The 27,980-nt window shown below is 48.2% G+C and overlaps 2 protein-coding genes, 1 long non-coding RNA gene and 1 other non-coding gene across 32 annotated transcripts in view; 2 read left to right on the top strand and 2 right to left on the bottom strand.

Moving 5' to 3' along the window:
* SCD5 (stearoyl-CoA desaturase 5) overlaps positions 1–11,403 on the bottom strand; it is a 169,614-nt gene extending 158,211 nt beyond the window's left edge. The window contains exon 1 of the mRNA XM_020892828.2: positions 10,827–11,403. Within this exon, the coding sequence (XP_020748487.1) occupies positions 10,827–11,073 (247 nt within the window). The 5' untranslated portion in view covers positions 11,074–11,403. The remainder of the gene's footprint in view (positions 1–10,826) is intronic.
* A 39-nt stretch (positions 11,404–11,442) lies between these two features.
* On the top strand, positions 11,443–27,181 carry LOC110136872 (uncharacterized). The gene is made up of 4 exons (XR_002313755.2): positions 11,443–11,912; positions 19,858–19,907; positions 22,497–22,613; positions 24,988–27,181. It is a non-coding gene; the product is annotated as an uncharacterized lncRNA (long non-coding RNA).
* Positions 16,540–16,646, top strand: LOC139032091 (U6 spliceosomal RNA). Its single transcript, XR_011484638.1, has one exon. It is a non-coding gene; the product is annotated as a U6 spliceosomal RNA (small nuclear RNA).
* The window catches only part of SEC31A (SEC31 homolog A, COPII coat complex component), a 59,503-nt gene continuing 58,342 nt past the window's right edge, over positions 26,820–27,980 (bottom strand). For all 29 annotated transcript variants that reach the window (XM_070458233.1, XM_020892844.2, XM_070458217.1 and 26 more), the window contains one exon: positions 26,820–27,406. In XM_070458233.1, coding sequence (XP_070314334.1) covers positions 27,227–27,406 — 180 coding nt within the window. In that variant the 3' untranslated portion in view covers positions 26,820–27,226. The remainder of the gene's footprint in view (positions 27,407–27,980) is intronic.

Below are 27,980 nucleotides of genomic sequence, written 5' to 3'. Positions count from 1 at the left end.
CTTACATCACTGCATCACCTGAAAGATGAAGACAAGGATCAGCCAAGAAAACCATTCATTGATCTGGGGAAAGTGTGTCCCCATGGAAAACTCTGGGGAAGAACACATTCTAAGTCACTCACTGTCCATCTTTTTCTTCTTAATCTCATTTTCCCACAAGGCATTTAACAAATTCCTGTGCCCAGAGCAACCTTCCCCAGCCCCGTTTTACCCCATAAAAAACCCAGAAGAGTGACAGATAATTCTGCAAGCTCCTTCTGAAGTCTGGGTGACTCCCAGGGTGGACATGCAGAATCCAGGGGGCCCTGAGAATGACTTCTCTCTCCCCAGTCCATCCTCTGAAATCACATGGAAAGTTCTCTTACAGGAGAAAAAAAAAAAAAAGCAACACTTCTAAAGTTGGGACAAAACGAAAACTTTCCTTAGAAAGGCCACACAAATCTAGAAAAATGGTACAGATGAACCTATTTTCGGGGCAGAAATAGACCTAGAAAATGGACATGTGGACATGGTAGGGGAAGGAGAAAGTGAAAGTCACTCAGTCGTGTCCAAATCTTTGCAACCCCATGGACTATGCAGTCCATAGAATTCTCCACGCCAAAATATTGGAGTGGGTAGCCTTTCCCTTCTCCAGGGGATCTTCCCAACCCAGGGATTGAACCCAGGTCTCCCATACTGCAGGCGGATTCTTTTTTTTTTTTTCATTTATAATTCTTTTTTTTTCATTTATTTTTATTAGTCGGAGGCTAATTACTTTACAATATTGTAGTGGTTTTTGTCATACATTGACATGAATCAGCCATGGATTTACATGTATTCCCCATCCCGATCCCCCCTCCCACCTCCCTCTCTACCCAATTCCTCTGGGTCTTCCCAGTGCACCAGGCCCGAGCACTTGTCTCATGCATCCAGCCTGGGCTGGTGATCTGTTTCACCCTAGATAATATACATGTTTCGATGCTGTTCTCTCGAAACATCCCACCCTCGCCTTCTCCCACAGAGTCCACAAGTCTGTTCTATACATCTGTGTCTCTTTTTCTGTTTTGCATATAGGGTTACCGTTACCATCTTTCTAAATTCCATATATGCGTGTTAGTATGCTGTATTGGTCTTTATCTTTGTGGCTTACTTCACTCTGTATAATGGGCTTCAGTTTCATCCATCTCATTAGAACTGACTCAAATGAATTCTTCTTAATGGCTGAGTAATATTCCATGGTGTATATGTACCACAGCTTCCTTATCCATTCGTCTGCTGATGGGCATCTAGGTTGCTTCCATGTCCTGACTATTATAAATAGTGCTGCGATGAACATTGGGGTACACGTGTCTCTTTCAGATCTGGTTTCCTCGGTGTGTATGCTCAGAAGTGGGATTGCTAGTACAGCCACTATAGAGAACAGTGTGGAGATTTCTTAAAAAACTGGAATTAGAACTGCCATATGCAAGCGGATTCTTTACCAGCTGAGCCACAAGGGACGCCCGGGGGAAGAAGAGGGTGGGATGAATCCGGAGATTGGACTGACATATACACACTGCTGTGTGTACAACAGACAGCTAGTGGGAACCTGCGGAACTGCGCAGGGAGTTCAGCTCTGCGCTCTGCGCTGATGTAGAAGGGTGGGATAGGGGAGGTGGGGGTGGGAAGGAGACCCAAGAGGGAGGGGGTGTATGTATACATGTAGCTGAGTCACTTGGTTGTACAGCCGAAATTAACAACATTGTAAGGCAATTGTATTCCAATTTTTAAAAAATGGACACACAGACATCAAACTCATTCATTCAACTCTTCCTTCATCCACCCTTCCAGCACCATGTATATGAAGCAAAGGCCATGTGCTGGGTCTTGGGGAGGCAGATATGCCAGGAAAGAGCTCAGAGCCTCATGGAAAAGGCAGACATTGACAACTCACTGTGATAACAGCAGGAGTGGGGACAAGCCAAACCAGTAGGCAGTAGAAGGGAAGGGCACGTAAAACATGAATCCAGGGCCTTCCCATGGAATGGAGGTGACACCAGTGAGAGAAGGTCAGGAGAGGGAGGGAAGGCAGGCCCTGGAGCAGAGGTGTTGGCTGTCCCAGCAGCCAGGCCCTTCTCTCCCTTCCCCCAGAGCCTGGGTTTTGGTTGGTTCTTAAACCCCACCTCATGCGGCATGTGGCTCAGAGGCCAACCCTGATTAGCTTGAATCCCTTGCCAATGATGGCTTAACAAGGGACTTGGGACCCAGTCCTGCTGATGATCCTGAGGAGACAACAGCTGTGAGACAACCAGGAGAGAGTTTCTCTGGTGAAACTTCAGGAAGCGGGAGTCTCTCTCTTTTTCTGTAGGACATCATTGTAACTGCTGGAAATCTGGCAGCCATTCTGCAACCACGTGGAAAACGAAATTCCACAGGACCACCACGGCAGAAACGAAATCTGCTCTTTGATGTCATTTCTGAGTCATTCCACAAGTGCCTTACCTTAGGATTACTTTTCTGTGAAATCAGAAATTCTCCTTGTCTTTTACGGCATACTGAGTTTTGTGCTACTTGCAGCCAAAAGCATTCTTTGTGGAAGGCAGCCCTCTCCCCAGGCCTCCTCACCTCTACCAGTTCATCTGTTAAAGAGACAAGCTGAGTTCCCAAGGGCCATGCACTGAGCCTCCCTGTTATTTTTCCCCAGCTCTACTCATGAAAATAAAAATAATTTTCTAGCCCATGAATTAAACATCACGGCTGCCGGCTGAAAGATTTTAGCAACAGCCTTTTGCTGGCAAGAGAGGCAGGATCCCGACATGTTCTAAAATAAGCTACAAGGAGGCAGGAGGGGAGGAGGGGACACCAAGGGGAAGAGGCCATTAGAAGGACGACGAAAGGGTTGACAAATCCCACTTGTGTCCAGTTTCTCTGATCCATCAGCTTGTGACCCAACTTGAGGGAGTGTTTTCTCTAAGTTCAACCCAGATGGGGTCACCCGGAGGCCTTATCAAAAGGCAGGTATTGACTCAATAGGTCGGGGATGGGGTCTGACAGTCTTTCTAACAAGCTCCCAGCTGATGTTGTGCTACTGGTTGTTGGTCTACAGCCTGCTGGGACTTGCAGAACCCTTCAGCCTCTAACCAGCTTCCCAGCTGGCACTAGTGGTAAAGAACCTGCCTGCCAATGCAAGCAACAAAAGAGACACGGGTTGGATCCCTGGGTTGGGAAGATCCCCTGGAGGAGAGCACGGCAACTCACTCCAGTAGTCTTGCCTGGAGAATCCCATGGACAGAGGAGCCTGGTGGGCTACAGTCCATGGGGTGCAAAGAATATGACCGAAAGGACTTAGCATGTAAGCATCAGCCTTTAACAGGAGGCTGCAGAAAAGAGGAGCAGGACGTAGGAAGGAGGATAGTGAGAACTATCTGTTTAAACTCAGGTTCCAGGGAGGAAGGGAAGTCAGATGAACCCCACACACACCTGTACCTTTGAGAAAAACAGGAAAGAGCGCAGACAAGCACAAGAGGAGAGCGCCCTGGGTCTGGTAAGCCAGCGCTATTATACCCCTGGGGGCACATTAGTAATCTAGTCCTGGGACAATGCCCCCGAGTCTGTGAGATCAAAGGGCCACCTGAGACATTATTCCTAGCTCTCCCTGAACTCTGGCCAGCCTGAGGGGGAGGCACCCAGCCCCACTGCACACTCACTCTAAGGTGTCTGCCCCAGGGTCTTTCCTGAAAACCTTCAGGCTCACTCATCCCACCAGCATGTGTCTGGTCTAGAAACTATGTGCTCAGAACCACCGGTGTGTGTGATGGGCGAGCAGAGGTGAGAGACAATTAGAGGATGAAGGGCAGCAGCTCCGCAAGCCCGACCTCCTCCCAGTCCCGCTGGTCCTACTGACTGCCCGCCCTGGATCTGGGCCCCGATCACTTTCAACCTCGCTGAGTCTTCAGGTCCTGGACTGGCCCTGCCCCGGCTCTTCTCTCTCCCCTGGGGACCTCTGTCCTGTGGCTACAATGCCATCTCACCAGAACCCCCCAGCCGGGGTCTCCAGCCAGGCTCAGTTCAGCCACCGCCTCCTCTTGGGTGTTGTTTAGTCGCTAAGTCATGTCCAACTCTTTTGCAACTCCATGGACTGGAGCCCGCCAGGCTCCTCTGTCCATGGGATTGCCCCGGCAAGTATACCGGAGGAGTGGGTTGCCAGTTCTTTCTCCAGGGGTCGAACCTGCATCTCCTGCATTGGCAGGTGGGCTCTTTACCACTGAGCCCCCTGTGAAGCCCCCTCGTCTAGGGCACCTCCGACTCCTCCAGCTAGCTAAGGCTGCCCTGGCAGTTCTCACCTCTCTGTCTCCCCAGCCGGCCTGAAGAGCCGTGAAGTCAGGGAGGGACGGTGCGGGTGCCTGGCAAGTCATGGGTGATAATAAGCGAAACTGAATACGGAGCAGGGAATTAAACGCACCAGCTGTGCCTCAGAAACACCCGAATGCCTTAAAATAATAATAATAAAATAGTCAGGGCCTCCCTCCTAGAGATTCCAGTTCAGTAAGTTCAGGTAGGGGCCCAGCCTTCTGAATACTCTAAAGGACATTCAAGTGATTCTGATGTCTTGACAATAGCTGAAATGGGGAAAAATGAATGAATTCGTGGGTAAGTGAGTACATGACTGCATGTGGAACTGTGCTCTCTTTACAAGGGAGAACAGATCCCTGCTTCAGTAGCCACCAACCCATTGCCAGGGGAAACAAAATCAGAAACCATGCTTTATCCAGGACCAGGGCTTTCTGACAACCGGGGGTGGGGGGTGGGGGGGTGGGGTGTGGCGGCTGGAACAAGTCCTAGCTTCCAAGGAGGAGCTGCAGGAAGGGAAGGAGTGAAGGGAAGTAGCAAGGGTCAAGTTCTTCACTGTCTTGTTTCATTTCACTCCAGCTACGAACTGATGCTGGCTGAGCTATCATTCTCACTGGGCAGCTAGAGATGCCTAAGCTAGAGAGGGCGATTGATCTGCCCAAGACTGTACCTGGGGGGCTAGGCTTTGAACCCAGACCCTCAGAGTCCAACGCCCATACTCTCAACCCCACGGTGGTGCCACTTCCACAGAAATGGGACACGTCACAGCAGAGGGATGGGGAGACTGCATACCAAAGAAGACAGGACATCAAAATACTTGCTCAACAAGAAACATGCTGGCCAAAGATAATGGTGCTTTTTATAAAAAATTTCTGGTGGCTCAGGCGGTAAATAATCTGCCTGCAATGCAGGAGCCCCAGGTTCAACCCCTGAGTTGGGAAGATCCCCAGGAGAAGGGAATGGCTACCCACACCAGTATTCTTGCCTGGAGAATTTCATGGACAGGGGAGCCTGGTGGGCAATAGTCCATGCGGTCACAAAGAGTCAGACATGACTGAGTGACTGACACTTTCACATTGTGTCACCCTTCTGTAAATTTATCACTGGCTTTTTAAAGCAATTATTATACTTTTGTACAATACACAAGTCAGGACAAGATGAGAACTAAATGTTATACAGGAAAGGCCGTGATGTTTTATTTGGATTTAAACATTGTGCATTATATTGGAGCCAGAAGAACTCCAGGTCCCAGACAGACAAACACTGAAGCCCTGTGAGTTCCCTGATGCCGCCCCCACGGTGGGGGGTTAGGTGCAATAGGGAGAACTGTCTACCCTGCGGCTCCACTTTGACATTTGGCCTGATGCTTAAAGGAACTTCCAGCTCAGTATTATCATCCCTATTTCAGAGACCAGGAACCCAAGGCTCACACACTGGAAAGAGACTTGCCTGAAGCTGAATTACCAGGCAAGGCTGGGATCTCAGCCCTGGTTCCTACTCTGCAGAAGGACTTCACATTTTAGGATCACAGTGCAGTTGGCAGTGACCTTGACCAGTTTTAGAAGAAAAAAAGAACTGAGTTAATAATGTTAATCTTAACCTATATTTATACTTGTTGAGACTATGAAGCCAGTAAAAGCACACCCCATTCTCCTGGGTTTCTCTGTACTCCACCCAGCTTGGGGCGTGGCCCTTGGTGCTTGCCCCATTATTAAAAATGGAAGAGTTGCAACAAGGGGCTGGGAATTACAGACTTTAAAGGGAAGTTTCCTTGATGTTTTTCAGTTTTTTTAGTAGTTTGAACATTAAAGTTCTGGTTTTTTTTTAAAAGATGACTCAAGAAGACAAATGCAGGAAAAATTCAACACTGAGAACCTAAGACATGTAGAGAAATGCTTAAGCCCTGTTTTTACAGCGATTGGCTCCGCTCAAAAAGCCCCAAAGAAAACACTAGAGACCAGGTGAGTTGTCCAGCTGAACAAAAAGGTACTTATTTACAAAATAGTGACCTTTTAGAGGAAAATGGGAGGAAAAGAGGATGAAAGAGAAGGGACTGGGGGAGGGAGGAGGAACAGGGCTATTTGTGTTCATTTCTCTTTGGACACTTTGAGAAAGAACCCTTGTTTCCCAAACCAAAGCAATCTTTTCCATGCAAGAGGCGACGAAGCCACATTGTATGCCAGCTTTGTAGAACTGATTGTGCTGCAAGAGGGCCTTTTTCCCTTCTACTAAAGAAAAAAAAGCCAGTATCAGGACCAGGAATAATAAGGGCAGCTAACAGTTACTGGACATCAGCCAAGGGTCAGGCACTGTGCCAAGTAATTTACACCTATTATCGAATTTAGTTCTCACAACATCATGGGCAAGGAGTACCGGTCTATCCATTTTACAGGTGAGAAAGTTGAGGTCTGGAGATGTTCATTTGTCCCATCAGGCTATGCAGCTGGTGAATAAGTAGGAGAGCAGGGATTCACATTCAGAGCTGTTTCTCTTTTGAGCCGTGCTCACCCTAGGAAACCCGGAGGTGAAACAGAAGTCCATGGCCATGCATTCTTGGAGCTCCTCAACAATACTAGGGATTTGACAGAAGAAGAAGCACAACTCAACAAAGACGTTAGGACCATCGAAGGTGTGGATTCAGGCTACCCAATGCCTGGGCAGCTCACAGGATTGGACAGAATTTGACTAGTGGACCAGCAGGTTCCAAACCCCCGCCTCTCCTGACCCAAGCCCCTGCCAGACTACCTTACCCACCTCTGCCACATCTCAGCTTCCTACCATAAGCTGGGTTTCAGCAACCAAAAGAGCACCAGTGAATCCTCTATCTACTTCAGCAGTGGACACATTCAGCCCGGGGCAAGATGGAAGTCTGAGAGCTGAAGAACTGATGATTTCAAATTGTGATCCTGGTGAAGACTCTTGAGAGTCCCATAGACTGCAAGGAGATCAAACCAGTCAATCCTAAAGGAAATCAACCCCGAATATTCATTGGAAGGACTGATGCCGAAGCTGAAGTTCCAATACTTTGGCCACCTGATGCAAAGAGCCACCTCATTGGAAAAGACCCTGATGCTGGGAAAGATTGAGTGCAGGAGGAGAAGGGGGCAGCACAGGATGAGATGGCTGGATGGCATCACTGACTCAGTGGACATAAATTTAAGCAAACTCTGGGAGATGGTGGAGGACAGAGGAGCCTGGAGTGCTGCAGTCCATGGGGTCGCAAAGAATTGGACACGACTTAGCGACTGAACAACAACAATAACTGTAAGATGGAAAGGAGCAGGGCAGCTGACTTGTTTCTCATGCCTGATCCTCTCATTGAGGTAGTCATGATGTCACCAAGGCATATTTAGGGGGCTCAAATGACATTTCAAGGGAAACCAGAAAAGTTCCTCCTGTTTCTGGAAATCAATGGCCAGAATGCCTAGACATAGGGCAAAGCTTACTGGGAAAAAGCACTAGGACTTTGGCCTTGAATCATGACTACTGCTCCTCACTCCCTTATTCTACTCATCTTAGGAGTCAGGGCATGAACTAACTGCTCCTTTGGTCAAAAATCCTCAAAGCAGGCCTATCTGTGAGCTTGAACTTTCAGGTGAAGATTTTTCCTCCAATTGGAGTTCACATTCTGTCCTTGAAACTCAAAAACTCATTCCTTAGGACCTGTGGGCACCAAGAGTGTTCCATTCTGACAGCCTGCCCACTCAGAAAACTGCAAGGATAAGGAGAGTAAACAACTTGCTCTGGCCCCAAGGAGAGTCATAAAAAGGTGGGGGATGAGGCAGTGGAGGAGGTTTGGACTGAACAACTTGATGAGATCTTTCATGGATGACATTTCACCGCCAAGCAAATTACTCTCCGCACACTGCACACCTAACACATCCTTTGCTGGGTACACTGCATGGATGCCTCCTGTTTCCAGGGCAACCATACCTGGGGTGGAGGGTGGCAAGCAATGGATGGGCTGGCTAAGCCTTATTGCCTTGACAACCCAGGTCCCTGAAGTGGATGAACAACCCACTGGTGCATAAGCTCAGCCCTAACACTAGACAGAGCCAGTGGGAGTGAGGATGGAAAAGGCATCCAGTGGGGAGAAATCTGTAGCTCAAGGCATGAGGGTTTTCAACAAAAATAATCCTGATCAACAGGCCTCCAGGAGACCATCAGCACACTGATCTTGGCTGTCTCTCTCCCTCACTTCTTCTCTCACAAGATATCCATCAGATAACATTCACTTATTTGGAATGTTTCTAAGTCACAAGTTTGGATCTTGAAGCTACAACATCCACCATTGTCTGCCCTTTTTGGGGGGGCGGGGGGAGGGAGCAGGGGTGGGAAGGGCCATGAAGCTCAGGTGGGGAGAGAATCAAGATTGGGGAATGGAACTGATGAAAAGTAGCTAAAGCAGAAGACTCTGCAGGGAGGCAGAAGGATGGGCCTGGCAGTATCACCCATCAAGTGGATCCCAGATTCCTGCAGTGTGTTGACTTCTCCAGGGAGCCAGAGGAGTCTGGGGCCAGGATGCTATCTTCCAGCCAAGGTCTTTCAGAACAAAGATTCTGTCTCCACCACCATGAGTGGCCGGGAAAGGGCAGAGGTGACTTGGCGAAGCTGGAGAGGAGGCCTTGTCCTTGTGGCTCCTGGTGGGAGGCCAAAACCAGGGGGTGAGTGGCTGTAACGGGTGGAGCCTGTGGGCCTGTGGAGCTCCGGGCATGTAAGACAATATTTTAAGTGCTCACTTCTCCCTGAGCTTTCTCGGACACTGCAGCTATTAAGACTAAGCTCTAATCCCCTGGTGACAGGAGGGCTCTGAAGTCCAAAGGCACAGTCTTTGGACTTGGGGGGGGGGGGGAGGGGTGCAGAGGGAGCTGTTCTAGGGGGTACAGGGCAATAAGAGCTTTGGTTGGCTGGTGGAGGGAGTGTGTCCAGGAAGCAATGGCTAAGCATCTTTCGATCTAATCATCTAGAGGTAAAGGTAGAAAGAAGACAGGAGAAGGAAACCAATACATAACAAAAAAAAGATGGAGAAAAGGACACTGAATTGAGGAAGTGTACTGATGTTGGGAGAGGTTACTCAAAGCTTTCAGGGGACTTTCAAAGACTGCACAGATTCCCAAAGACCCACGCCCCTCCTAACATTCCTCAACTCTGCTCAGCCACGCACCCTCCCCAAGAGGCACCCATCTTCTGGAAGGGTCTGCTTTCAAGACCAGAGACTGCAGAGTTTCAAGGGACAGCTTAAAACCGAGTGGCCCCGTTCTGAACCCAGGCACTCGGAGCTGGCACTATGCCAAGTCGGAAGCTTTGCCGAAAGAGGTCTTCAGATTTTCTTCCTTCCTCTTTCCCTCTGGAAATAAAAGGAGGTTGTGTTTCTCCTGCACACCACCCCCACGCCCCCCCCCCCCCAACCCGGCCCCGTTCCTTGCCCATCTCGGACAGATCTTAAAGGGCTTTTTGGATTACTTCGCCAGATACTCAGCCCAGGATAGCAAAGCCCCCGGCACCTTTTTGTCCCGGCTAAGGTGGCCACTACAGTGACTGAGGCCAAAACCAGTTACTGGGGCAGGGGGTTTGGAAGTGGTTCTGAGTCAGCCATCGAAGTCATGCGGGGCAGGCTCTGAAGCCTCCCCCGCCCGCGTCTCCCGGCCCCCAGGAGCTGGGGGGGGGGGGGAGCGGACTGGAGGGGAATTGGGCTCCGGGGTTCCCTCCCATGCTGGCAGGGGTGGGGGTGCTAGGAAAGTGGGTGGCGCGAGGGAGCGCTACAGGTGCGGTGACAGACTGGCACCTGGTCAGAAGGGGTCAGGCCTGGAGGGGTCTACACAGCCACCTCGGAGCTTTGTGCTGGGCCAGAGCTCGCCGAGAAACTTCTGGGACCGGAAAACTGCAACAGGGCACATGAGATCCCGGAGGGGGCAGGGACGGGGGCCTTACAGGGGCAGGAAGGGAACTGGCTTCTTCCACCTCCTGCGCGAAAATCAACGCAGAACCGTGCGGGTGGTCTCTCCACCCCCCGCTACAACTCCCTTTCTAGTCCTTCACTCGGCCTCAAGGTCCGTGGCCCACCGAGGAGGCTGAGACGCTGAAAGGCGGCCGATTGGAGCGCCCCTGGGACGCGCAGGGGCTACACAGTCACCGCGTTGGTTTCCCCGCCCTGGAGCCCGGGCTTGGCATCCCCCTTCGCGCGCCTCTGCGCACGGCGCCGGCGCCGCAGGACCCCGAGTCCCTCTCGCTCTCCATCCACGGGTCGCCAAGGGCGCCTACTCAAGGAGACAGCGGAGGGGGCAGAAGTTGAAAATACCTGGATAGAAATACCTTCCCGTCCCAAAGGCCGGACAACTACAGGCCTGGGGGCGGGGGAAGGAGCTGGGGGGAGCAGGAGAGAAGGCGAACCGAGAGCCGCGGGAGCTCCGCACCTCCCGCAGCCAGCGGCGACCAGCGATCTCGCGCGCCCCGGCGCCGCCGGCCTCGCCGCGCCTCGGTGCCCGGGGGCGCAGGGGGGCGCGGGCGGGACTACTCACCCCAGAGCAGAGTGAGAGGCTGGGCTTTGGGGATGAGCACTAGGGAGTATACGGCCGCCAAGTGGAGCAGGCTCATCAGGAAGACGTTCCTCCAGACGATGTCCTGCCGGTGCCCGCGCGCGCCCGGCCTCTCCGGGCCGCCGCCGCCGCCGCCGCCCTCCGAGCCCTCGACCCCGACCCCCGCACGGATCTCCTCCTTGGCGCTGCGGAAGGGGACCTTCTCCGCGTCCACGGCCGGGCCTGGCATGGCTGGGGAGACCTGGGCGCCCGCGGCAGTGGCAGCGAGCCGGCGATCTCTGGGGCGCGGAGCTCTCCGGTGGGAGCGGCGGCTTCTGCCTTTTTTTGAGGGGATTGGGCGGGGGGGATCTCCGGCACCTCCTGTCCCCGCCTTCCCGGCCCTTCTCTGCTTCCTTCTCGCTTCTTCAGGCGTTCAGCGTGGCCTAAGGATGCCAATCTTGGCGCCTGGCATCTGTTGCTGGCGCATCACCCGCTCGGCTGCCGGAGAAGAACTCGGCGGCGGCGACGAAGAGGGGGCGAGCGCGCGGGGCGGGAGGGGGCGCCGGGGGAGGGGAGGGGGTGTGGAAAGAGCGGAGAGCGCGGCGGGGGAGGGACTGCTCCGAGGGAGCGGGGAAGAAAGACCTGCATAGCTACAGCCAATCAGGGTCGCCCTTGCGGCTCTTAAAGAGAAAGGCGCCCCCTTGGCCTCGGCTGCCCGGGCTCCCCGGGGCCGGACGGGGCAGTCCGCAGGGCAAGTGGGCGGCCTCCGCCGGGGTCGGGGCGCGAGGGAGTGGGTCGAAGGGGCTGTGGCTGCAAGGTCAGGGAGCCCGCAGAGCCTCCAGACCACTTGTGCTGCTGCTGCGGTGGTTTCTCCAGTTCCCCGAAATACCTTTCCCTATTGAAAAAGACTTCTTTTTTTCCCCCCACTCTTTGAAGCTACAGGCTGGAGAATTTGCAATCCTATTCCCAAATCGCAGCACAAGTTAAGGCCAGATGTCTCCCGGCTCCTATGGCTCTGGGGCCTGTGTGGAGGGGATGGAGGCAGCCGCTCGCTCGGTTCTTCTTTGGACAACTGCAGCCAGGCACAGAGTAAGTGCTCAGATAGCGCCTGTTAGATGATAAATGATCAAGGGGCCCCTTAGTAACCAGTCGGGCCCGGCCCACTTGCGCAGCCCATCAGCCTTGCAGCTGTTCCTGGCAAATTCTCCCCTAGCCAGTTGGCTTCTGGACTGTCTTAGCCTTGAAGTCAGCCCCGGTTGAAAATGTGGCTTTAGGAAAGGGGAAAAAAACCCAGAACGTTCCAAGGCGAATGAACCTAAGAAAAAATCTTGTCTGCTCATTCCCCCTAAGGCAGATAATTTAGAGCTCCCCAGAGAGCACCCTGATGGCACAGGAGTGCAGAGAAGGGGCAGCTGACTGTGCCCCATAAAGCCGTGGCTGCACCTGCAGTGAGCAGAAGACAGGCCCAGGTATGGAAGCCTGGGGCCCTGAATTCTAATTCTCACTCACTGTGACCCAACTCGGTCCCCTCGGGACGAATTTCCTTGTTGTCTTCAGTTGCTCAGTCCTGTCCCGCTCTTTTTGCGACCCCGTGGACTTCACCCCCCCAGGCTCCAATGTCCTCCAGTGTCTCCTGCAGTCTACTCAAATTCCTGTCCATTGAGTCAGTGATGCTATCTAACCGTCTAATCTTTGCTCTTCTTTCCAGCTTGCAAATTCTATAAATGTGAGTTAGGAAGGAGACTTACGTTGACAAAGCTGACTTTGGGATCAACCACTGTTAGTGATTCTTAGCAGCATTCTGTGGAACATGCTGTGCACTCAGTCATGTCTGACTCTTGGCGACCCCAAGGACTGTGGCCCACCAGGCTCCTCTGTCCATGGGATTTCCCAGGCAAGAATACTGGAGTGGCTTGCCATTTCCTTCTCTGGGGGATCTTCCTGACCCAGGGATCAAACCTGTGTCTCTTGCATCTCCTGCATTGGCAGGCAGAACCTTGACCATTATTAGCGCCACCTGGGAAGCCCTCTCGCATTGTCTGAGACAGAAAAAAAATTACCCAGAATTGATTACTTGAAAGGGCCACACATGAGCGTCTTGTTGTTAGCAGACCTGAATCAGCTCAATCAGCCAGAAGAAAATAATGTATAATTTAAAACTGACCCAAGATATGTGACTTGTGGAATGGGGGCCCCTGAGTCAGTGTTAGGGTGTTGCTTCAGACAAAGCTGAAATTATAGAATGAAAGGATAGTTGCCGGGCCACCAGATAAACGTCAGCACTGTCATTAGACCAGTGAGACAGCAGAACATGAAACGTCTGCGTGCATGCTAAGCTGCTTTAGTCGCGTCTGATTCTTGGCGACCCACCAGGCTCTTCTGTGCATGGGATCCTCCAGGCAAGAACAGACCTGTGAGACAACAGAACAGAAACTCGAGGGTGTCAGTTTCATCAACCTTGGTTTCATTCTGAACCACTTCTCACGCTTCCTCTGCTCCCCACAACCCCCAGACCCGCATAATCTCTGTGGCTCTTTATTCAGCCTGTCCTTTATCTCAGGGTGAACTAGTTGCTCTGTCAAAAGCCTCTCTCTGGGTTATCGCAATGACTCACCCCACCATCACTGTAACCATTCAGTCATTGGTTGGGCACGTATTAGGTACCTGCTAGGTGCTGGAACTGGTAGATGCTGGGGATACGAGGATGGATAAGATGTGGTCCCTGCCCTGAAGTAGCTCTCCATCTAGGAGAGAAGACAGATCAAAGAGATGTTACCTCTTGGCTATGAACTGGGAAGGGCAGCAAGTTCCAGTCCATTATCTGGGGGGGGGGGGGGGGGACCCACCTTGTCAGGCATCAAGTGTATTGAGTTGACCAAAAAGTTCGTTCAGGTTTTTGTAAGATTTTTTGGAAAAACCTGAATGAACTTTTTGCCTAATCCAGTACATACAGAATCTAGGGGGGTGACTAAATCATTCTTCAGGGGGCCTCAGAGACCCTTATCCTGTTAGTTAAAGTACTCTAGCTTGAATCTGTCTTAAGTGAGCATCATCCACAGATCAGACTGGGTGTGCCAACCACATCAGCTGGTTGAACTCAGGATGGGGAGGGGGATGTTTTTATGTTTTGGGGGTGGGAGGAAGTGCTCTTCAGACCCTTCAGATAATACTTACAAAAGAGGGGTGACAGCAAATAGCCCTTCCAGGTCTAGCCTCAGAGTGAAACCTCTACAGAAACAAGGTATCCTGTTGCTGATAATGAACATCCTAGTATATTATGCCATCAGCACGACTGTCTCTTTTCTCCATCTTGCCAAAGACCCTAGCATATTTTCTTAGCTTCTGGTCAAGACCCTAGAAGTGGATGAGTGATCATCTCACTCATGGAACAGTAACCTTTTTATCCTGTCAAACAAATAATTACCAAAAATGTGATAAGAGTTCTAATAGTGGTATGTGCAGGATAAAGTGGGGGCGTGACGAAGGACTAGTTAATTCACACTAGAGAGGAGGAGGTTTGTGGTAACTGGGAAAGGTTTTCTTTTTTTGGAAACTGATTTTTTTTTTTTTAATTTCACTGTGGTAAAAGTACACAGAACATAAGATTTACCACCTTAACCATTTATAAGTGTTCACTTCAGTAGTCTTAAATACATTCACAGTGGCGTGTAACTAATGTCTAGAACTTTTTCACTTAGCAAAACTGAAATCCTATACACATCAAACAATTCTCCATTTCTCTGTGACCCTACTCCCTGGCAGCCACTATTGTGTTTTCTGTTGCTTTGAGTCTGACTCCTCTAGATATCTTGTAATACAATATTTGCCTTTTTGTGACTGGTTCAGATCACTTAGCATAGTGTCTTCAAGTTTCATCTGTATTATAGCATGTGTCAGAATTTCCTTCCTTTTAAAAAAAAGCCAAACAACATTCCATTTTGTGAGAAATGGCAACCCACTCCAGTATTCTTGCCTGGAGAAATTCCATAGAGTGCACGCGGTCACGAAAGAGTCAGACACGCCTTAGCGACAGAGCATGAGCATTCTTATAGCACAGCACATCTTAATTCGGAGTGGCCTCACGTGGCTACTGGCTACATAATAGAAAGCACAGTTTTGAAGGATGACTAGTTTACTAGACACAGACATGGTGGACGGCATTCCTGGCAGAGAAAGCAGTGTGAGCAAAAGCTTTTGCCTTTGTCACTTAGAGACGTATCTGCAATATCCAAAGTGAAAGTAGGGGAAGAGTGGGAGATGGAGATGAAAAGTCATGCAGTGGGCAGCCCATGGAGAGTGTCTTTCGTGCCCTGCAGAGCAAGCAACGTGGTAGGTGAGGGGAGTCGCTGATTGGCTTTATGCAGTGTAATAACATGATCAAGCTTGCATTTCAGCAGGACCACTCTAGAGGAGCTGTGGCGAATGACTGGACGGCAAGTAGAGGGAGCTAAGGCTGGAGGCAAGAGGAGCTGTTAGGGCAGCGGGTTAAGAATCTGGTCGGTTGATGAGGAGGGTCTGAAGTAAGACACAGGTACAGATTCTGAAAAAGAAGTGTTAGAGAGGAGATGACAAAGCCAGAGAAATGCAAAGAGAAGCACCACAGGATCTGATGCTTGACTGAACATGAAGGAGGAGAAATAAAAAGGACAGGACTCTTTTGGGGGGTCGCTGGATTGGGTATTCAGGTAAAAAACAATGCTACTTCCTGAGTAACAAATCATACTGTGTTTATTACCATTTTTGTGAAATGGGGATAATGATACCTCTCTTACAATATTTTCATGGTGACTGAAGTTTAGAACTGTATCTGGCATGTAGTAAGGAATCCATAAACATTACTCATCATCAGCATTATTATCTTATCAATCATTTGGGTGATGGGACCGAAGAAATAGGAGCAAGCTCAATAAGGAAAAAAAAGTCTTGTTTTGGACATCCAAGTGAAACTGTCCAGTAGGTTGTTAAATATACATATAGACCTAGAACCCAGCAAAGGTTTAGGCTGGAGAAAATAACTTTTAAATATATATATATTTGGCTGTATCAGGTCTTAGTTGCAGCATGTGAACTCTTAATGACAGTTCATTTCAGTTCAGTCACTCAGTCATGTCTGACTCTTTGTGACCCCATGAACCATAGCAGGCCAGGCCTCTCTGTCCATCACCAACTCCCGGAGTTTACCCTTTACCCACACTCATGTCCATTGAGTCGGTGATGCCATCCAACCATCTCATCCTCTGTCGTCCCCTTCTCTCCCTGCCTTCAATCTTTCCCAGCTTCAGGGTCTTTTCAAATGAGTACGTAGGATCAATTTCCCTGACCAGGGATCACACCCAGGCCTTGTGCATTGGGAGCATGAAGTCTTAACTGCTGGACCACCAGGGAAGTCCCTGGAGAGAGCAACTTAGTTGTAGTTCAGTTAGTAAAATCCTGGTGGTAGAAGCAGTCGCCCAGGGAAGGTAAGGATGAGACTCAGAATAGACATCCAGTGAGCTGCTATCTACGAGACTGGCAAAGAAAGGGAAGCCAGTGTGGACCGAGGACAGAAGAGAGATGGGGAGGAAGGAGCAGAATGTGGGAGCGCAACCTTGAACACTACAGAAAGGCTGGGGAGGATGGGAATGAGGAGTCCACTGCAGAGAGGTCATCATTGACCTTTGCCAAGGCCTTTTCAGTGAGTGATGGGAACAGTCTTTACACAGAGGCGGAGGAGGAGATGCTCACTTTGGCAGCCCATATACTAAAATTGGAGCGATACAGAGAAGATTAACATGGCCCCTTCATAAGCTTGTTGTGCAAATTTGTGAAACATTCCATATTTAAAAAAAAAATAAGGAGGAGGACAGCATGGTATACCTGTATAGGTTAACTTTTAAGAAGCTTGGCAGTGAAGAAGAGAAGAACAGAGAGATGAAGTTTAGTGTGCATCTGTGGATTTGAATGGGAGGGATTTGAATATATTCAAATGTTGGGGAGGGAAATGTAATGAAAGGTCGAAGTTCAAAAGTATGAGAAAGAGGATGCTTCATGGAGCTATTTTCCTAGGGTTGGGGGAAGGTTAGACAGGATGGGACCAGGTGATCAGATGGTTGGCCTAACTTTGAACAGAGGGACAATTTTTTCTTGGAGACTGGAAGGAAATGGGGCTTCCTAGGTGGTGCAGTGATAAAGATTTCGCCTGCAGTGCAGAAGGCCTGGATTCGATCCCTGGGTTGGGAAGATCCTCTGGAGAAGGAAATGGCAACCCACTCCAGTATTCTTGCCTGGAGAATCCCGTGGACAGAGGAGTCTGGAGGGCTACAGTCTATGGGGTCTCAAGGAGTCGGACACAAATGAATCAACTTAGCACACACGCATGGAAGGAAATGAGGATGAAGGTAGCCTAAGCTTGCTGAAGGAGCCACTACAGTGAGGCAGGGTGCCCTGACGGCTGGCTGGCTCCAAAGGGAAGGTCAGATCACCTGCCAGGTAAACAGAGTGGGAATTTGGTGGAAAGTTGGAGAAAAGTGATGAAAGGTCCCAAGATCTGTTGAGCAGAATGAGAAAGGAACCTGACCGAGGGCCTTAAAAAGGTTACTGAGTCAAATTAAGGGCCCCAACGTAGAACAGATGCTGTGAGCTTGGCATGGCATCAGTCTGCAGTCACAGCGACGCAACCTCACTCGCGGTCTAACAGGATCTCCAGATTGAAGTAGGGGTAGGGTCTCATGAGGGGGACAGGAGACCCAGGCACCCGAGTGGCTGGTGAGTCAGAAGTTTGTAAGGAGTTCAGGCTGGGGGAAGGGGGAGGAAATGTGATCAGAAAGAAGCTAAGAACTCACAGGTAGCAGAGGAAGCAAAGGCACTGAAGTTTTAAAGAAGTTGAAAGGTGGATTTCTCTTTGTTAGGAAATGAGACTAGGGCATTCCTCAGCAGTCCAGTGGTTAAGACATCACACTTCCAATGCAGGAGGCGTGGGTTCGATCCCTGGTTGAGGAACTAAGATCCCCCGTGTTGCACGGTGCAGCCAAAAAAAAAAAAAAAAAAGAAAAAGGAAGCAGTGGCCATTGTGCACTAGGTGTGGGATTTGGAACTTCAGACATACAGTGGTGGGAGAGTTCCCGTTGATAAACTCCAAGGTGAGGCACAGGGTTCTAGAGGAGGGACAGTGGCTGGAGCCGAGGAGGCCAAAGGATCAAGACAGCACCTCCACAGGGGACTGAAGTCCCACAGGGTGGCATCCAGGTTTAACTGGAGAAGATGGTGAGTCAGGTGCCCAAAGGTCAGGGGGACGCATCCAAAACCAGGACAGGAAACAGCTCTCAAATGTCACTGAGGGGTTACAGGATTATATATTTTGTTGGTTGTTCAGTTGCTAAGTCGTGTCCGATTCTTTGTGACCCCATGGACTGCAGCACGCCAGGCTTCCCTGTCCTTCACCAATTCCCGAAGCTTGCTTAAACTCATGTCCATTGAGTTGGTGATGCCATCCAACCATCTCATCCTCTTCTCTTCCTGCCTTTAATCTTTCCCAGCATCAGGGTCTTTTCCAATGAGTTGGCTCTTTGCATCAGGTGGTCAAAGTATTGGAGCTTCAGCATCAGTCCCTCCAATGAATATTCAGGACTGATCTCCTTTAGGATGGACTGGTTGGATCTCCTTGCAGTCCAAGGGACTCTCAAGAGTCTTCTCCAGCACCACAATTCAGAAGCATCAATTCTTCAGCGCTCAGCCTTCTTTATGGTCCGACTCTCACATCCATACATGACTACTGGAAAAAACAACTCTGAGAGGTACTAGAAGAAAACCGTGATAGCCAGGTGGGGAGGCTCTGGCCAGTAGTATGTGCCTTGGAGTAGAAGTTGCTTCAGGGAAAGAGAGAGAAAGCAGACAGAAGATGAAGGTGTTGGATGGTAACACTGCCTATAGAAACTGTGAGTGAGACTTGCTGGTGAGGTGTGTGGTCTGGCGTGGTCAGGAGGGCTTCTTGGAGGGGGTGGCAGCCAACAAGGTCCTGAGAGATAGAATGACCTGGTAGCGACTCCCAGTTGGAAAACTGTGCAAGGATCGGCTCAGAGACTGGAGTGAGCCTGGCAAAGGATTGACTGTCTAAGGTTGTATTCCTCTAAAGGATAAATACAAAATTAAAAAAAAAATGCATCAAAATATTTGATGGTGGACACGGTAGTGGAAGGAGAAGGTGGGATGAACTGAGAGTAACACTGACATATATATACACTACCGTGCATAAAATAGTTAACTAGTGGGGAACTTCCGTGTCGCCCAGGGAGCTCAGCCCCGTGCTCTGTGATGGCCTAGAGGGATGGGAGGGAGACTTAAGAGGAAGGGGTTGTGTGTATACTTATAGCTGATTCAGGGCTTCCCTGGGGGCTCAGACAGTAAAGAACCTTCCTGCAATGCAGCAGACCTGGGTTCGATCCCGGGGTTGGGAAGATCCCCTGGAGGAGGGTATGGCAACCCACTTGAGTATCCCCTGGACGATCCTGGAGACTCCCCATGGACAGAGGAACCCGGCGGGCTACACTCCACGGGGTTGCAAAGAGTCGGACAGGACTGAGCGACCAAGCAGAGCGCAGCACATAGCTGATTCACGTTGTTGTACAGCAGAAACTAGCATGACGTTGTAAAGCAGTTATATTCCAACTAAAAAGATGTTTGTGTAGAGAAAGGACTTCCCTGGTGGTTTGGCACTTGGGACTCTGCATTTTCACTGCCAAGGGCGCAAGCTCAATCCCTGGCTTGTGGATTTACATGCCTATGGTTTTCTTAAGTAAACCTATATTTTGGCGACAGGAACTACAGTGTTGAGAAAATGATCCAGGTTTGGCATCTGAAAACTGGGTTTGAGTTTGGCCTCACCTCTGAATTAGCCAGTCTGAGTACTCTGGTGGTTTGGGGACGATGACGGTCTCGAAACTCTTCAGTTTCATCCTATGTAATATAAGAATTAAGACAGCTCCATGCTGGGAATGCTCTCTGTGCAGTTTACCTAATGATCTAACTTTTTTTTTTTTTTTCCATGTGCGAAATGGAGACATTCACTTTCCTCACAGGACTAGAGCGCAGGATGGGGTTTGATACCTCGTAAGTGCTGGGTATCTGATGGTTTTTTTAATCAGGCCAGAGAGATAGGCTCCATGCAGCTACAAAACCTGCCTGGCCAGGAAGCCGCGGTGCTTCTGTGGCCCCAGACTGGGTGAGCTGGAGGGGTTCACGATTCACTTAACCCTAAGCGAACTATGAAATAATATCTCCTGCTCTCCTTCATCTGAGGTAATCATTTAGAGCAACTCCGCCAGCTCAGGAAGGAATGGGCTCTGGATGAAGGGGGTGGGGGCAGGGGCCTGAGGAGAAAGCCTGCCTCTCGGGTGAGGTGCACGGACAGAAATTTCAAACGTAAACCTCTTTTTGCTCCCAGGATGAGAAAACCACTCACAGGCTTTAGATGAGAGTGATTTCAGAGGAGCATCAAGTTGGGAAGTTAGCCTCCAAGATTATGGGAAGATTGGTTTTGAGATTCAGCAACACCACGGAGAGTAGAAAATGCATCTTCTCAGCTTCCTCCATTCGCAGGAGGGTTAGCATTCCTGCTTCTGTACTAAATGGGTTGGAAAAATTTTCCCATTAAGATTTTTTATATTGGCAGACAGGTTTTTATCCACTGAGCCTCCAGGGAAGCCCAGGAAGGGGCTTTAACGAAAACCCCTGCCTTAGTGCTTCAGACCCTTCCCCCCCCTTTCCTGACCAGTCTTCAGAGAGTGCTGCAATTTGGCAGCAGGAAACTGGCCATTGGAAATAGCCCGTGAAGGCCCTTAGTTCCTAACTCATAGATCAGAGGGGCTCTACTTAATGAAAAACCACTGAGTTTTGAAACCAACCCAAACCTGGCTCTGATATCACCTGTCAGTGACATCCTGCCTCGAGCATCTTTCCAAGTTGTCTTCAGGTTGACCCAATGAACAGTCAGTCCTTCATTAGGCATCTGTCTATTTAGTCTCCTCCAGAAGCAAGCAGAGCTCTGCTCCAGGGACAGAAGAGTACATGACTCTGCTCCTGGACTCACGGCCCAGTAGGGGAGGCAAAGAGGAATGAAATGATCACTCCAAGAAGTGTCTGCCACAGTCTATATGGAATCTAGAAAAACGGTCAGGAAATGGTACTGATGAGCCTATTTGCAGGGCAGGAATAGGGACATGGAGAACAGACTTTGGACACACAGCGGGAAGGAGAGGGTGGGATGCATTGAGGGAGAAGCATTGAAACATATACATCATACCATATGCGAACTAGATCGCTAATGGGAAGTGGCTGTATAACACAGGTTTGCTCAATGCTGTACTCTGTGACAACCTAGAGGGGCGGTGTGGACAGGCTTCATTGGGAGGGGACATATGTATACCTGTGGCTGATTTGTGTCATTTTATGGCAGAAGCCAACACAATATTGTCCAATTATCCTCCAATTAAAAAAATAAAAGGAGTGTATGCCGCAAACTCTAACAAATGCTATGGAGGAATCATCCTTTTTATGACCCAGCCATGACACGTGAAGTTTGTTAATATTCTACCACGTCCCCCTGTGACCAACATCTGGCTCAAAACAAGGTCCACAAACCAAACACACTCCTCTATCTGTCTCTCTCCCAGCCCCTAAATGCCAGCTCCCTGAAACAAATGAACAATCCCTTTTGTTGTGGCAGAAGAAAGACAGTATTGAGTTTTCACCAACATCGCTTCCAGCTCTCCAGCTCCCTTCTCCCCACAACACCCACCCCCATTTCGTTCGGGATCGGTATTTTGGTTTTCCAAGGGCAGATAAATGCAGAGAAGCTCTTATTTTCTTCTCAGCCTTCGCTGCTGTCATTGTTTCTGTGTCAATGACCTCTTTGTCCTCCCGCTGTGTCAGTTACCATGGGCTACTCTGAAGGCGAAGGCCCTGTGGTTTTCCAGCCCAGAGAGGGCATTTGTCAGTGGAGTTCAGGAATGTCAAAGGGGTGACCCAGATTTGCAGCACCAGAGGGAAAACTGGCTCATCGCGAATATCCTGTGTAGTCAAATGGGGCGTATTCTTCATGTGAGGGAACAAATGTGTTTGTAGAAAAGTTAATTGCGGGACTCACTACCTAAGGACCTCAAGGCCAAGCAAATACATCTGTCCCCAGTTGCAAGTTACCAACTATTTCTTAAATGCCTGCTTATTCATTTCCAACAAAAGGAAAGTGTTGCATCGACTTTTCTCCAGATTAGAAACTCTACAAGAGGAAAAAAGATTTCCAAATATAAATAGGCCTGAGTTGTTTTCATCCTATTTCTTCAAAGCTTCCTTGCTTATCACAAAATTTGTTTTCCATTCCTTCTGAAACTCGTATGTAACATATTGATACAAAGACGCTATGAGAAGGAGGTGGGTCACAGGCTCCCAGAGTTGGAAGTAAACTTGGCACTGAAGCATGCTAAGTCGCTTCAGTTGTGTCCGATTCTTTGTGACCCTGTGGACTACAGCCCACCAGGCTCCTGTGTCCATGGGATTCTCCAGGTAAGAATACTGGAGTGGGTTGCCATGTTCTCCTTCCAACCCAGGGATTGAACCCAGGTCTCTTGCGTCTCCTACATTGGCAGGGGGGTTCTTTACCACTAGTGCCACCTGGGATGACCCTACCCCCTCATTTTACAGGTGAGAGATGGAGGGAGAAAGAAGTGAGGTGGTCTGACAACAGCAAGTGGCAGAGAAGATGCCGGAACCCAGCTCCTTAACTCTGATAGGTGCTCTTCTGCACTATCCCTCATGAAGGTACAATTACAGCCATTGGGATACAGTGGGCCCCCTAATAGCTTTCTTTTAAAACACATCTTTTATTTTTTATTTTTTGGACTGCAATGTTTTGATTTACAATGTTGTGTTAGTTTCAGGTGTATAGCAAAGTGATTCAGTTATACATATACCTTTTTTTTTTTTTCAGTCTTTTCCCATATAGGTAATTACAGAGTACGGAATAGAGTGCCCCATGCTATGCAGTAGGTCCTTGTTATCTGTTTTCCCTAATAGCTTTTTATCGTGACTCTCTAGTCTAGAACCCTGGTACCGTAACTTCCCTTTTGTGATCTACAGGAAGTAATGGGGCATTTTGCATATTCTTTTCTCCACTCTTCTCCTGAAAATGGCACCCTTTGCTTTAGGAAACCACTTCATATGGTTCTGGTGGGTTTAACATCACTCTGCTTGGGCAAGTAGGTAACCTAGGCCAGCCAATTCTGATATCCTACATCTCTGGGCAGGAACTTGGTCAGGTAGGTGGTGGGCATGAGACCCAAGCAGAGGCAATTGAAATTGCCTGGTGATTCAGACAGAAAAGAATTGGCCTGCATTGTAGGAAACCCGGGCTCGATCCCTGTGTCAGGAAGATCCCCTGGACAAGGGCATGGCAACCCACACTGGTATTCTTGCCTGGAGAATCCCATGGACAAAGGAGCCTGGTGGGCTACAGTCCACGGGGTCGCAAAGAGTCGGATAGGACTTAGCGACTAAAGCAGCAACAATCCAGAAAGCAACTTATTTTTAGGTCACTTTTAGGAGGTGGTTGCTTTCCTTCTTTAGTACTGAGATGTATTTTTAGATTTGATTCCACCATAAATTCTAATTTTCCTGGAGTGGGTAGTTCCTTTATTGGACCAAGTACAAGATGAAATTATTTTTCACTGTCACCCCAATCATACTTACTGGTCATCCTTAGTGGCGCCTTTAAATTATATACTCACTCACTACCCTTGCACTATTCAGAAAAAAAATCTGGACGCTTTCTCTTCTCATCAAATCTGAGTCCTTTCTGTTCCTATGATTGGCTCCCTACTGATTCATTTACATTGCCTACTTGGAAGGATATCCATTTGGACATGAAGTCTCTACTGAACTGAGTAAAGGACTTCATAAGTATTTACTTAAGTAAAGAAACAAAGTTAATGACAACACCAAGAGGCGTCTCTCAGGAGCCAGGAAATGTGATAGCCTTTAAAGATATATAATCGATAACATGGAAATACTTGAGACACAAGTTTCATTACCTTTAACTTCATGTATAATAACCAAAAATCCAACATGCTCTTGGGTCTTTTGGAAATAGGAAAGTTTGCTCTATTTCACAAGACTTCTCTCTCTCCTAATTGCACAGTGGGAGTCCACTGATACACAGAAGGTGGCTTTAGAAATTCACAGATTGGGAAATTATAAGGCACCAGCAGTGAAAGCAGTCATGCCGACCTGATGAACCACAGGCTGGTAAGCCTGTGGAATGCCAGTCAAAACTCAAATTCAAATTCAGCAAGGTGTGCTGTTCCGTTAAAATAATGATCTGAGAGATTACTGAGTAATGATATTTGTACAAAGTCATTTGAGGTGATTCATTAACACTGTTTGCTAAGTAAATACTTTAGCAGACCACTGGAAACGTTAATCCGGAGTGCAAAAAACATATACCATGGTCAAACCAAAGACTATTTCCTTTTATTTGATTTTATTAGGTTTTTCAAGATCTGTCTCAACAGCTTAAAACCCACACATTCCCTATCTCCTGACGGGGAAAAAGGCAAACAGCTGGAAATTAAGGAATGGCACAGCCTGACCCCAGTCAGTTCATAAGCGCACTGTTCAGCTGAGCCTGAGGGAATGGTGTGGTCACTAAAAGCCCCAAGCCGCAAAGATGCTAGAGAGAGGTGTGGAGAGCAACCAGACTGCCAGGAAGCTAACTGGATCACTTTTTCTTTGTAATCTAGTTTGGAGCATTTATTTATTTATTAGAGGAAACAGTTGAGATTTTCCCTGCACAGACAGTGCCCTTTCACTGGATAATTGGAGATGCCACCTGCCTGTGACAGACACCTTTGGCATCTGATGAACGCCCCCCCCACCCCCAAGATGTGTCAGGATTGATGGTTGGGAAGTCAGCCGCTCACCACAGCAGTAGAGACAACTGAAATACGGATGTGTGCATATGTAGGTGTGTGCGTGCTATATGCTGCATCTTTAGAGAAGTTTCAAATGAAGTCTCCACTATGGCTGAGCAGTCAACAGACGGCCTTGCAGCCATTCTTACATGAATCTAGGTCCAGGAAATAAGAAGTGTTTATGAGAAAAGCGTGAACTGGCCACCATCCCTCCCTTTCTCTTTCAGGCAGGAGTTACATGGACCACGTACACCTGCTTGCCAGGAATCCCCGTGCGTCTTTCTGTCCTCCTGTGTACATGGGAATTTTCTGACTCCAAAGGAATATATAGGCTTGTTGGACTCTCAACCATCAGGTGCAGAGTGGTTGTTCCCAACTTCTTTCCTGCTGCCCCACTATTCCAATGAACAACTGTCTCCATCAGCCGAGGGGCCCGAGGTACACCCACCCCACCCAGCCCAGAAGGTCATGCGCAGAGTGGAGGAGAGGAGCGGGTGCAGGATAAGAAAGCACGTCCTCATAGCTCTGGTCCATCTCCCAGCCGACACCCACCCTCACACCCCTTTCTTTGTTTGCTTCCTTAAAAGGAAAACGAACTGCTCTTTCCCCCTCATCTCCCGGTATCTTCACACTTCAGAAACTAAACAGTACTTTGGGCTCAAGTCATACTTGCATCCGTTTATATGAAACTTCTCCAGGCTTATTAGCCTTGTGGAAAAATGTCTCCATGGTGGGGAAAAAAAAATCACAATACTGTATTGAAAAAGGAGTGATAACAGCTGTTCAGATATTGGTGGCAAATAGTTTTTTATACTCTTACTTGTGAAATCTTTGGGGTTGGTCAGGGCCCTGCTACCACCTACTCCAGTTTCTCATCTTTTGGAACATGCTTTTTTGTAAAGCCCTGCCGATTGTGCCATTGTCATGTCAAGGTCATCGGCAGCCGTAACACACTCCTAACTGTAGGGGCAAAACACCAAGACAATTACTAGAGGCCAGCTTGCTGTTCGGATGGGGTCGTGGGCTGACACCACAGTCGAGGGTCAGGTCTAGAAGTTAAACTTGCCAGTTCAGTGAGTCGTAGGACTGACTTAGACCACCAAGCTCCCAGGAGGCTGAGGGCAAGGAAGCAGATACATCACCCTACTCGTGAGGCTCCAGTGCTCATACATGCTGCCGAGGTCCCCCTTTTTTTAGTTACAAAATGACGTTTATTTTTAAAAGAGGGGTTTTATGTAGTGAGCAGGGAATCCCAGCAAAGGCAATTAAGAGAGTCCTGCAAACTAATTCACTTAGGCTGCAAAATGCCTGGTAACTCCTTTTAGTCCTTGAAGCAGCATCTCTCTCTCTACAGTAGTCACGCTCTTTACCTTCTAATTTTCCAACTCACTTAGGTAAAACTGCTTAAACAATGAAAATTATTAGTAATCTGATTTTCTTCAAGAGTCTGTGGGGACCTTTATCCTTTGTTTACCACACTGTTCTTACGATAGGTTACAATAAAATCATTTGACAGAAAAACTGGATGAAAAAAATGTCTGGCTTTGATTCAGGAAGCTGACAGAGTTGAGGTTTTGAGGACTTTCCTGGCGGTCCAGTGGTTGAGACTCCGTGCTTCCCAGGCAGAGGGCGTGAGTTCCATCCTTGGTTGGGGAACTAGATGTGTACATGCCGAATGGCATGGCAAAAAAAAAACAAGTTTTCTTTCTGAACTTAAACCTCAGAGGTACAGGTAACTTAAAAAAAAAAAGATGAATAAATTTCTAAATATAAAATGGAGACAACTCAGTCTAAAAACTCAAACAGAATATTAAAAACATTTATTAATAGAAAAAAGTTTAATGCATTCTACAGAATGAAAATGTTCAATCTTTTCCTATAGATACTTAAAGCCAGTGATCCCACTTTTCATTAGTATTTGCTAAAATTAAAATCTATGTAGCAGCTTCTTCTAGATTTAGTTATTTGTTCAGGACCAAAGTGAAGCCAAAGACACAAAAAATAAAACTTTAAACTGTGAGTAGCTGTTTAAAAAAAAAAAAGACTACATACACATAAATAGGATTACACGCTTTAATCTGATTGACATGGAGGAAGTTGGGAGGACATGAAAGAAACTGAGTTTGGGCTCTGCCTTCTGCATAACCAAAGGCTTTCCAAAGAGCAAACTGAGGTTTCAAAACCAGATTTTATCAGAATATTTCGGGAAAGCATACTATGTGTAATCCAGGAAATACATTATTTGCAGAATAGGAAAATCATCATGGGCAATAAAAGATTAAAACAAAAGAAAGCACCAGGGTTTTGAGCAGGTCTAGTAATGTGAATACATCTGCAGAAACAACAAAAATGGTCTTGACTGGCTGCTATGGAAACATGCTAATGAGGATTGGTCCATATCTTATCATCGTTTAAAACATGTTTCTTTGGAAAAATGGCAATATTGGCTGAAAGTAAAGCCGTCCTTTACACACCCAGCTTGTTGGCCTGGGTGAGAACAACTTTGAGAACTGGCATAAAAGCGGAGGTCTCACTGAAGTTGCTAGTACTAACTATGTGGGTGTGAATAGTCAAGCCTTCTGAGTAGTTTCGGGTCTCGATGCTCCGCGCGATGTTGTGTAAACCATTGATGATTGTTGGTGAAAGCTGAAATCAAGGTGGAATAGAGAGAATTAAAGGAGAATCTTCCATGAGACCTGCTATAAACATGAAACCCTGGCATTTACTAGGAGTTTGAAATACACATTATTTTAAAAAATGGATAAACTGGTGAGCACTTCTAGAAAGTTTCTCAGACCAAACAACACACAAGTTACAAAGTGGAACCACGACACAATGATTTATGTAAGGAATTATTTACGAACTACACACATATGATCAGCCAGGTATTTTCTTACAGAAAAGCAGCCAGATTTCCTCCCTTAAGTTCGAAAGTTAATGTCTTTCTCCACTTAACAGCTTTAAATCTTCATTACTTTAAATATAGCCTCACACCTCTGAAAGTGTTTCCTACGTACATGAAGAGGTTAAAGAGTCTTAATCGTGACATCCTAAAGTAGGGACCCAATTTACTGTAAGACCTTATTGACAACAGAAACCCTGTACTCCTGGTCCACTTTCATTAAGAGGGCAACAGTCCTCATTATGGACTCAATTTGCTCATTCTTAACTGCTTTTTATAGTCCTGTCATCTCTTAGCATCATAAGACCTCCAGTTGTT

This window comes from Odocoileus virginianus, chromosome 29, assembly GCF_023699985.2.
Source record: "Odocoileus virginianus isolate 20LAN1187 ecotype Illinois chromosome 29, Ovbor_1.2, whole genome shotgun sequence".
In the NCBI taxonomy this organism is placed as follows: Eukaryota; Metazoa; Chordata; class Mammalia; order Artiodactyla; family Cervidae; genus Odocoileus; species Odocoileus virginianus.
Note: the sequence above shows the minus strand (reverse complement) of the source record. Positions and strands in the feature narration are given on the sequence as shown.